This window comes from Arachis hypogaea, chromosome 4 (assembly GCF_003086295.3).
Source record: "Arachis hypogaea cultivar Tifrunner chromosome 4, arahy.Tifrunner.gnm2.J5K5, whole genome shotgun sequence".
NCBI classification, from domain to species: Eukaryota; Viridiplantae; Streptophyta; class Magnoliopsida; order Fabales; family Fabaceae; genus Arachis; species Arachis hypogaea.
Genome location: NC_092039.1, coordinates 55,594,296 through 55,604,959, shown reverse-complemented (window position 1 = coordinate 55,604,959; position 10,664 = coordinate 55,594,296). Strand labels below are relative to the sequence as shown.

At 32.0% G+C, this 10,664-nt stretch overlaps 1 protein-coding gene across 1 annotated transcript; it reads left to right on the top strand.

The window, feature by feature from the left end:
• Positions 1-7,939: 7,939 nt before the first annotated feature.
• On the top strand, positions 7,940-10,013 carry LOC112796757 (transcription factor MYB8-like). The gene is made up of 3 exons (XM_025839363.3): positions 7,940-8,237; positions 8,959-9,088; positions 9,223-10,013. The coding sequence occupies exons 1-3, from the start codon at positions 8,105-8,107 to the stop codon at positions 9,716-9,718; spliced, it is 759 nt and encodes a 252-aa protein (XP_025695148.1). The 5' UTR covers positions 7,940-8,104; the 3' UTR covers positions 9,719-10,013.
• The last annotated feature ends 651 nt before the right edge of the window (positions 10,014-10,664 follow it).

The following is a 10,664-nucleotide window of genomic DNA, read 5'->3' as shown; positions in this document are numbered from 1 at the left end:
GGGAAACTCGGGACATTGGTTGGGATAAAAGGAATATTTTTGTTTTTGTTGTAAATATTGGGAACTGGGTACATACTCATGTATTAATCAAATGTTAGACCTTATGCATTGATGTTCTTGTGTATTGCTTGAAAGAAAGAAAAAAATATATATGAGAAAAACAAAAGAAAAAAATGTGAAAAAGAAAAGAAAAGAAAAGAAAAGAAAAGAAAAAATAGGAAAAGAAAGAAAAATAAGAGTAATAAAAAGGGGACAAAATGCCCTAAAGTCAAGTCCAATAAAAATGAATGCATATGAGTTGTAATCAAGAAAAGAATGCATGAGTATGTGAAAAAGTGAGAAGAATGGGTAGTTAGGTTAGCTTTGAATTGTATAGGTTGTCATAGGTTAGGTGGAAAGTTTAAGTTGATCAAAGATTCAAATATCAAGTCCACTTGACCAAATATGCATCCTACCTTGACCCTAACCCCATTACAACCTACGAAAAGACCTCATGATAATTGTATGCATGCACGGAATAAGTGTTGATTGTTAGAAAAAAAAACATCTTGGAAAGCATGATTAGGGGAGAATTGAGTGAATCAACCCTAAACACTTGAGCGAATAGAGTGCAAACACTTCCGGTGAGGGTTCGATTGCTCAATTACATATTTTCACCTATGATCATCACTTTTCTTTCAAGTTTGTAAAACCTTTAATAATAACTCAATTCAATTGTGGTTTGGCCTGGGTGTTAATGCCTTTAGCCCTAGTGCTTATATTGGTTTTCTTGGGAATTGATTTATTTTGACCAAGCAATTGCATTCATGTAGATAGTTGTATATAGTTTAGGATGCACTTAGTTAGTTTACATTGAATAAATGTTGATACCCTTTGCCTCTCTCCTAGTTCAAGCATGAGGACATGCTTGGTTTAAGTGTGGGGAGGTTGATAAACCCATTTTTAGGGTTTATCTTGTAGTAATTCTAGGGGATTTTATCACCTTTTACCTACATTTATCCAAAGAAATAGCATGGTTTTGTGACCCTCCCTTAATTTGTGCTTAAATGTGAAAACATGCTTTTAGACCTTTAATTTGATGATTTTTATTCACCATTGATTCCATTAGATGCCTTGATTTGTTTGTTAAGTGATTTCATATAGAAAAGGCTAGGGATGGACCAAAGGAGTGAGGAGGAAAGCATGCAAAGTAGAGAACACATGGAAAAATCCAAAGATGTGGATGCACCTATCCACGCGCACGCGCACTGGATGCACACGTGTGGATCACGAAAACTCAAGGGACGCGCACGCATGCTGTATGCATACGCGTCGATGCTGGCACATGATTTTTAAGTGAAAACGTGCCCAGCGGATTCTCAGAAGCTGTGGGGCCCAGGTTGCAACCAACTTTGGTGCCAAAATTCTTTAAAGGACCAAGGATTGGAGAGCAAAGGGGATTCCATCATTTTACACACATTAGGATTAGGATTAGTTAGTTTTAGAGAGAGGAGCTCTCACTTCTCTCTAGAATTAGGATTAGGTTTAGGTCAATAATCTTAGATCTAGGTTTTAATTCATGTTTTCATCTACTTCTACCTTTCAATTCTTTGTTATTACATTCATCCTTCTTTCATTCTTTTGTTGTAATTTTTTTTATGTTGTTCCTATACTTTGTTGTAGATACACTCTTATTCCTTCTCTTTTCTTTCAATTCAATTTGAGGTAATTCATAATAATTGTGTTCCTTTTGATTGTTGTTGTTAATTCTTTGCAATATTGTTGTTAGATTCTATTCTTGTTGCAATTTTACTATGCTTATCTTTTGTGTCTTCCAAGTGTTTGCTAAAATGCTTGGTTGGATTTTAGAGTAGAATTTTATGCTCTTGGCTTGGAATGGTAATTTAGGAGCTCTTGAATTACTAATTTCTAAGTAATTGATGATTTGGATCCTTTAACTCTAGTTCTCACTGATTGAATTAGTGGAGAATTAGGACTTATGGACTAGGATTGATATAGCTCATTTGACTTTTCTTTACTACTAGTTAGAGGATGACTTAATGGGATTGATCCTTGCCAATTCTCAAGTTGTGGTTAGTGATTAGGATAGAGATCCTTGACCACCAACCCTTGCGCAGACCTTTTTAGCTATTAGAATTTCCTTGCCATTTACATTTCTTGTCTCTCATCTCAAAACCCCAAAATATACCTCATAACCAATAACAAGACATTTTTTTGCAATTCCTAGGGAGAACGACCCGAGGTTCCAATACTTCAGTTATTACTTTTAGGGGTTTGTTTTAGTGACAAACAATCTTTTGTATGAAAGGATTATTGCTTGGTTTAGAAACTATACTTGCAACAAGATTTCATTAGTGAAATTCTAAACCATCAAAAATTCAATCATCACGACGCGTACGCATGGGCGACGCGTATGCGTGACGGAGCCACGTGCTGTACGTATCAGAAATTGCTAGGGGTGATTTTTGGGCTGTTTTTGGCCCAGTTCTAAGCTTGAAAATAGAGATTAGAGGCTGCAGAGTGGGGGAATCAACCAGACACTTCTCATTCATTCACTTTTGACATTAGTTAGGGTTTTAGATGTAGTTTTCTAGAGAGAGAGAGAGGCTCTCTCCTCTCTCTAGGTTCTTAGGTTTGTAGGTTTATTTCTTCTCAAATTTCAGGTTCAATGTTCCTTTAATTTAGTTTTCTTCTACTTTTATTTATTCTATTACTTTAGTTTATCTTCTTCTCTTGTTAATTTCCCTTTTCCACCATTTTTATGTTTATGATCTCTTGTTACATTTGGTTTCTTTTAATGATATTTATGTTCTTTATGTTTATTGTTACTGTCTTTAATTGTTAGTCATTTATGTTTGCAATTGGTTGTTTAGATTTATTTTCCTTATTAGTTTTCTATGCTTTTATTTTGTGCCTACCAAGTGTTTGACAAAATGCTTGGAAGGATGTTAGATTAGATTTTTATCCTATTGGCTTTGGTTGAGTAATTGGTGACTCTTGAGTTATCAAACTCCTTTGTTGATTGATAATTAGAAGTTGCTAATTGATTTGAATTCCACTAAAGCTAGTCTTTCCTTAGGAGTTGACTAGGACTTGAGGAATCAAATTGATTCATCCACTTGACTTTCCTTCATAGTTAGAGGTTAACTAAGTGGGAGCAATGGATAATTCTTTGTCACAATTGAGGATGATAATGAGGATAGGACTTCTATTTCTCATTCCTTGCCAAGAGCTTTTCTAGTTGTTAGTTTAATTCTTGCAATTTACTTTTCTTGTTTCCTATCTCAAAACCCCAAAAATACTTCATAGCCAATAACAAGAACACTTTCCTACAATTTCTTTGAGAGATTACCCGATATTTGAATACTTCGGTTATTATTTTTAGGGGTTTGTTACTTGTGACAACCAAATTTTTGTATGAAAGGATTATTGTTGATTTAGAAACTATACTTACAACGAGAATTTATTGTAAAATTCTAGACCACGCAAAAATTCGTTCATCAACCACACCATAGGGCTTGACATCCACTACCTTAAAAGGACAATCCCATCTAGATCTCAACTTTTCGGGTATCAATCGCAACCATGAGTTGTACACAAGAACCTCATCACCTATCTTAAAGCTCTTCCTCCTTATATTTTGGTCATGGAATGTCTTGGCCTTTTCCTTATAAAACTTAGAATTATCATATGCTTCTAACCTAAGACATTCTAATTCCTCCAACTGGAGCTTATGTTCCATCCCCGCTCCCTTTAAATACGGATTGCAATGCTTTACCGCCCAATACGCCTTGTGTTAGATTTCAACTGGAAGATGGCAAGGCTTCCCAAAGACAATGCGGAAGGGGCTCATTCCAATTGGGGTCTTGTAGGCGGTCCTATATGCCCATAATGCATCTCCTAATCTGGAACTCCAATCCTTTTTTTGTGGGTTAACCACTTTCTCCAAGATTCTCTTGATCTCCTTGTTCGATACTTCCGCTTGCCCATAGGTTTGGGGGTGATAGGTTGTGGAAACTTTGTGAGAACCCCATACTATTTCATCAATGCCTCAATTTTTCTGTTGCAAAAATGGGTTCCTTGGTCGCTCACGATTGCTCGTGGCAACCCAAATCTACAAAAGATATTGTTTCTTAAAAATGAAGCAATGGTATTAGTGTCATCACAACTGGTAGAAATTGCTTCCACCCATTTTGAGACATAATCCACGGCTAGCAAAATATAGAAAAACCCATTTGAATTTGGAAATGGCTCCATGAAATATATGTCCCAAACATAAAAAATTTCACAGAAAATCATCGGTTGTTGGGATATTTCATCTCTTTGTGAGGTATTTTCAAATTTCTAGCATTGTTGACAAGATTTGTAAAATTGGTTGGCATCCCTAAATAAAGTGGGCCACCAGAATCCATAGTCTAGCACCTTCTTTGTCGTTCACTGCGGGCCAAAGTGGCCCCCACATTCAGAAGAATGGCAAAATTGAAGGATAAACTTAAACTCGGATTCTGGTACACACTTCCTAATTACTTGGTCTGTCCCAAGCCTCCACAGATGTGGATTATCCCAAAGGTAGTACTTAGCATCACTCTCTAATTTATCCTTTTGATGCTTTAAAAATTGTGGGGAAAAAACACGAGCGACCAAGTAATTAGCTAATGGGGCAAACCAAAAAGCACTTTGAGATATTGCTTGCAAGGTATCTAAGGGAAATAAGTCGTTGATAGGAGTAGTGTCCACATTTAAATGTTCAAGCCGACTCAAATGGTCTGCTACCAGATTTTGGGACCTACTTCTAGCCTTGATCTCTAAGTCAAATTCTTGCAAAAGCAATATCCACCTAATTAGCCTAGGTTTTGACTCCTTCTTCTTCAACAAATATTTCAAAGCGGCATGGTCTGAATACACCACCACTTTAGAGCCTAGCAAATAAGGTCGAAACTTATATAGTGCAAAAACAATTCCTAAAAGCTCTTTTTTTGGTAGTGGTGTAATTCGACTAGGCCGAATCTAAGACTTTTGAAGCATATGCTATAGTGTAAGGAGTGTTACCATCGTGCTGTGCTAGCACAGCACCTACGGCGTAATTTAAGGCATCGCAAATGATCTCGAAAGGTTGGTTCCAATTTGGGCCTCGCAGAATAGGGGTTGTGGTCAACGCTTCCTTCAATTTGTCGAAAGCTTTTTTGAAATCCTCATCGAAATGGAAGTGCACATCCTTTTGAAGTAAACGGGAGAGGGGTAAAGCAACTTTGCTAAAATCCTTGAAAAACCGACGGTAAAAGCTTGCATGACCAAAAAAGGAACAGATCTCCCTCACCGAGAAGGGATAAGGTAAACTCGAAATGACATCAATCTTAATTGGATCGACGAAAATTCCGTCTCTAGATACAATGTGACCTAATACTGTGCCTTGCTTCACTATAAAATGACATTTTTTAAATTTCAATACAAGGTCACTATCAAAATATAAATACTAAAATATTTTTATAAATAGACATATATATTCATATGATTGTTTTTTGTTAAAAGATTAAATAATTTTTTTATTGTTCTGACTAAAATATTTTTTAATTCTAATCTAATAATCATAAAATAAAACTATATTTCCAGAAAACAAATTGGAAATCCAGCATCACCCACGCACCATTCAGAGTAATGAAATTAATCCTAGTTTAATCGTCGTTTATGTCAAACCAATAACAAAGCAAAAGTCAAATTCAAACCCTACCCAATTACACCACCCTAAATAACCCCAGCTTCAAAAAATCCCATTTTTCATATACCAATTTGGATTCAAAACCAAATCACATAGTTTTCCCATGAAGTTAGTCAGGATCCGTCCTAACCTCTGTTCAGTTCTCCAATCAGAGGGTCCCTCCGCTCTACCGCGATGCCATGGGCCTTGGAAACTCTAATAAGCACATTGCTCATGGCACTTCTGGTGTCGTCGCCACATAGTGAAGCAGAGGCTCCAATTGATGAGTAATAATGGTTACAAGGGTGATTGAGTGAAGAAGGATTTGGTGCGTTTTATGCTTCTTACATGTGAAAGATATGAGAAGAGAACATGAACAAGTTTACAATTTGTTTCTGGAAATTTGGTTTTGCTTTTCGTTTTTCTGTTTTAAAATTATTAGACTAAGATCTGATTTTTTTTAATTATAAAACAATATTTTGATCATATCAATAAGAAGAGTTATTTGGTCTTTAATAAAAATAATCATAAGAATATATATAATTGTTTAAAATTATTTATAAAGATATTTTAGTATATATATTAATTTAATAGTTTTTAAAAATAAATAAATATTAAATAATGATCAAAAAATATAATTTATATATGACAATTTTTTTTATTTATTGTTTTATTATATCGATACGTAAAAATTAATTATCGCACCGAAAGATAAACACCAAACTTTATTATATTGATGAAAATGGAAATAATCCTTAAAAGTCAATTTCTATCCTACCCTATATACAAAAGAAGAAAGAGAAGTACCCTGCTTACCAAGCCATGCATCCACCTTATTCTAATGATCCGGTTTTTATATTCTCCACATAGAAGAACAATATATGAAATTAAAAACTAACAGTCAACAACGGACTAATGAGTCACGAACTACCCATGCCATATACAAAATCTTCTCAATCTCCCTTCTACATTTGTCACTTTTATTTTTACTTTTATTTAAGCCTGTTCTCACATTTGAAACCTTTCTATTCTATATGCGGATTCAAATGTTGAGGGGTAAGTTTGATCCAATTTAGAGTAACCAACCTCACTTCTCATCGCATTAAAAACAACCGAATGTCTTCCTCTCAATTTGGCAAAAGAAATTATTAAATAATAATGAAAAAAATATAGGTGTCTATGATACTGCTTCTTCTAAATACTTAAGATTTAAATTAATAAAAAGAAATACATAAACGGTTATATTTCTAATTCACTCTGCATGCAATAATTTTTTTTGGGTTTGTATAATTTTTATATAAATTTTCTTTTTCTTTCATTAGCCTTATACTAATTTTTTTTTTTTTTTGAGGTTAACAAAAATCGAACACTAACTCTTTAGTTCATAGAAGTTTCAATATCATGCCATGATATAATTTTTTTCAAAAATTTAAGTTAATAATAGAAGACAAATAAATAGATATATCTCTAAATTCTAAGAAACAACTTTTAAGTAACTAACTTTTTGTCATAAAATTATAATTTTTTTACCTTTATTTTTAAAAATTTTAATATTTAAAATTTAAAATTTAAAAAATTAGCTGAAAAATTAATTTTCTAGCTGAATTCTGAAACTATTGATTTAGATATTTTTATATTTAATCATTTTTAAAATTATTTTAAATTGCATCAATTTTTTAAAAAACTAAACCTTATATTTTAAATAATTTTTTATATATTTTTTGAACAAATCAAGTTCGTAGTATTGCCATAGTGAAATATATAATACTGTACTTGCAGAAATCCATATTCCATTATTACTACTACCTACTCACCTATCTTAATTCTTTTTTTATTTTGGTGTCAATCTATCTTAATTTATGATATTACATTAAAATTTTCTAAATGTTTTTGTTATTTATTATAAAAAATATATATGTATGTTTAATATGATCTCAACAAAGCTAAAGCTAAGTGTCCAAGAGATTGCCATGTAGAATATATATGTTCTAAAGTACCAACATTACACTGGTATTTGAGTGGATAAATAAATAAAAAAAATATGCATGATCCAAACTTCCAAAACAACTCTGCCATTATTATTTCATTCTCTCTGAATGTGTGTTGTGAGTGAGTGAGTGACGCACGCACAAACCACGCAGTCTCGCATGCATGCATATGGGAGCAAATTAAACCACCGGTCCAAGTCAACTCTCTTTATTTCTTTTTGTCTTCAATTATTATTTATCCAAACCCTACCTACTCTCTTCTTTCTTTTTTTTTTTTTTTTTACTTACTAGCTACTATATATTTTCCTCCTTGTCCTCTTGGGCTTCCTCAAATAAATCTCTTTCTCTCTCTCTTTCTTGCATTGCGTTATTGGCCTTAAAGGAAGGAATTGAAGGTAGCTAGATAGAAAACATAATAATAATGAGAAAGCCATGCTGTGAAACCAACAAAGACATGAACAAAGGAGCTTGGTCCAAACAAGAAGACCAAAAACTCATTGACTATATCAACAAACATGGCGATGTTTGCTGGCGTACCCTCCCTCAAGCTGCAGGTATATACAACGATTTGTTATAAAATATTTTTCATTTCTAAAATTTTGATACATTGTATGTAAATATACTAAATCATCAATATGTGAAATTTTTAAGTAAAAGATATTATGAAATAAATAAAATATAATTCATATATAGAGTCAATAAGGCATATTAATTTTATATACTTTGATGCTCTTTTATTTTTGTAATTGCAATTTTGTATATAATTTGAATTAGATTAATCAATCTAAATAAAATACTGATTTAAAAATGAGTAATGCTATTACTAGGAGAGAATTAACTTTTTCATACATCATTAGTTAATTTTTAAAATAATTTTATTTATCTTAAATTTTAAATCCTAAATTATGAATTTGTAATTTTAAATATTAAATTATAAATTCTAAAATTAACTAATGTAAACCGATTTTTCTATACTTCCTCTTTAAGAATATATAATAACATGGTACACATTAAAAAAGACAAAAAAGTATGATTATGGGTTTTGTCCATTGATGTTTCGTTATACTAATGGATTTACTAGAATGTTTTTTAATTAGAAGCTTGCAAACGTGGGTATCATAGAAACTCCCATACATGGAAAAATAAAAGAACTATTTGTAGGTTGGAATAATATAATTAGGGGTTCGTTTTGATGCATATAAAGTAGTTCTACCTATATATCTGATTTAATGTAACACATTAAACATTAAGAATTAAGAAATTGTTGTTGATTAGGTCTATTAAGGTGTGGCAAAAGCTGTAGGCTAAGATGGATAAACTATTTGCGCCCAGACCTTAAAAGAGGCAACTTTGCTGAAGATGAAGAAGATCTCATCATCAAGCTTCATGCACTTCTAGGCAACCGGTGCGAATCTATAAGTATAATATAAATTCGGTCCTATTTCTTCTTAAATTTCTGTATATATGATTGGATATGGGTAAAAACCTTTTTTGTACCGTTAATAATACAAAACAACATAAATTGTTTTTTAATTATAGGTGGTCACTAATAGCGGGAAGATTGCCGGGACGGACGGACAATGAAGTGAAGAACTATTGGAACTCTTACATAAGAAGAAAGCTAATTAGCAAAGGCATTGATCCAAATAACCACCGTTTAATAACCCAAAAAAATCTAATCCCTACTCCACCCATTTCCGATTGTTCAAAATCATCATCTTCTGGCTTATTGAAGAAAAAAAACAAGAATAATGATGAGGCAACAACCAATAAATCCAATAACATTGACAACTATGGTTATCATCAAGTAGGCTCATCAGAAGAGGATGAGTCTAATAATAATAATAATAACAATAAAGGCTTATTATTGCCGGATTTAAACCTTGATCTCACTATCAGCATTCCTTCATCATCATCAGCTGAAAACAGCGATCTCAAACCAACAACAATTCATCATGAATCAAATTCTTCAGGGCGGGAACGGAACTTGATGATGGCTGGTAATTCCCCTCCAACTCTTCTTCTATTTCAGTAACCATCATCAATGTATATAGAAACGGATGAGCAAGATCATCACGCAAGCAAGCTAAGGGAATGGAAGCAATTCAAAATCAGATCAGCAAATATATATGCATGTAGAGACATATCTTGATGAGGATATGATAATTCAGATCAACATGCAACGTACTTTTATTGGTTCATGGTGACATGATTATTGTGCTAGAACCTAACTAGCTTAGCTTGCAATAGAATCATCATGTCATGATGACTGTGAAAATGAGAATGATCTATATATTTCCTAAACTCATTCATAAAAAGATTCCATTCTTAGCGGCAAAATGATAGATTTTTTAATCCATTATTGATTTACAGGGTTCTTATTTTTTTTAAAAATATAATTATTCATGTATTTTTTTTATTAATTTAAATTTTTTAAAAAAAATAATATCTTAATATGATATCAAAACTTTTACGATAAAAAAATTTAAAGTTTAATTTCTGTTATTTTACTAAAGAAAACTAATAAAATAAAATAATATCATGACCGTGTTAATATTTTTTATATTTTTGTAATGCAAAAATAATAAGATTGATGTATATACATAAGTTGGTTTTGGATGTGTTAGTGAATAGATAATACACAATAATCTTAGGAGACAAATTTTTTTAATCAACGTGAACTAATTTTTTAAAATATTCTTTTATTTATTTTAAATTTTAAATTTAAATTATAAATCCTTAATCCTAATATCTAATTATAAATTTTAAATCCTCAAAAATATACTAATAAAAAAATTTGGCTAACAACAACGACTAATTTAAAATTAGTTACATATGCTTTTTAATTTCTATTAGAGAATATGCAATATGCAATATAATCCAATTTGGACAATTTTTTGGTACGAAAGAAGTGAAGTTGACTAATGAGCATCAAAGGTATACCGCCATAAAAATATGGACAAAATTTTACAGTACTAATG